At 34.2% G+C, this 691-nt stretch overlaps 2 protein-coding genes across 2 annotated transcripts in view; one reads left to right on the plus strand and one right to left on the minus strand.

Annotated features, from left to right (window-relative positions):
• The window catches only part of LOC119585729 (Bardet-Biedl syndrome 5 protein homolog), a 20955-nt gene extending 20308 nt beyond the window's left edge, over positions 1 to 647 (minus strand). The window contains exons 1-2 of the mRNA XM_037934419.1: positions 556 to 647; positions 48 to 196 (exon numbers count right to left, since the gene is read on the minus strand). Of these exons, the coding sequence (XP_037790347.1) occupies positions 48 to 196; positions 556 to 647 (241 nt within the window). The remainder of the gene's footprint in view (positions 1 to 47; positions 197 to 555) is intronic.
• Positions 1 to 691, plus strand: part of LOC119585730 (RNA polymerase II-associated protein 3-like) — a 49814-nt gene that overhangs the window by 13351 nt on the left and 35772 nt on the right. The gene's annotated exons all lie outside the window — the stretch shown is intronic.

Consider the following 691-nt stretch of genomic DNA (forward strand, 5'->3'; position numbering starts at 1 on the left):
AAATAATTTTCCTTTCTTACAAGAGGCTAAGCTATTCAATGACTTACACAGAGAAACTCTTGGCATGCTGTGTGAATGCCATATTAAGCGCAGATTTGTGATAATCAGCCTCCCTCTGTCACCTGAGTTTCCTTTGGTATCTTCAACAGAGTCTAGTTTATCTATTACCTTCTCCCCAGATCTCATTTTCATTTGCCTGAAAAAGAGTGAAAAGCTATATATCATTACTTATCATATTGCTTAATTCCTTCATGAAAACTGTAAATTTCCAAGGACTTCATATTACTAATTACAGCTGTCTTTTCAACTGATAATACATTTTAAAGGTGCAATAACAATGATTATATATTTCTGGATATTGCAATTCTTACAGTATCATTTAAATCTTTTTATGTGTGTTTTTGTCTATCAAGTTTTGCTGGACTTCAAAACGTACCAGATCAAATTGTTTTCGTTTGTTAATAATACAATGAAATATTGATAACACTAATACTAAAAACTATACTGCTGTTAAAACTATCTTTAAACATTATATTTTTCTTTCGGTTTACTTACTGGGGACTAATATCAAAGCGAACATCTCTGTCTTCCCACAACATCGCGCCTCTGAACCTGTTTCGTTTACATTCCAGACAGTCCGTTGCCATGGTAACCTTCCCGCTCGGTTTACGAGCTGTCGCTAATACATGTG

The sequence above is a fragment of the Penaeus monodon genome, chromosome 20 (genome assembly GCF_015228065.2).
Source record: "Penaeus monodon isolate SGIC_2016 chromosome 20, NSTDA_Pmon_1, whole genome shotgun sequence".
Lineage (NCBI taxonomy): Eukaryota > Metazoa > Arthropoda > Malacostraca > Decapoda > Penaeidae > Penaeus > Penaeus monodon.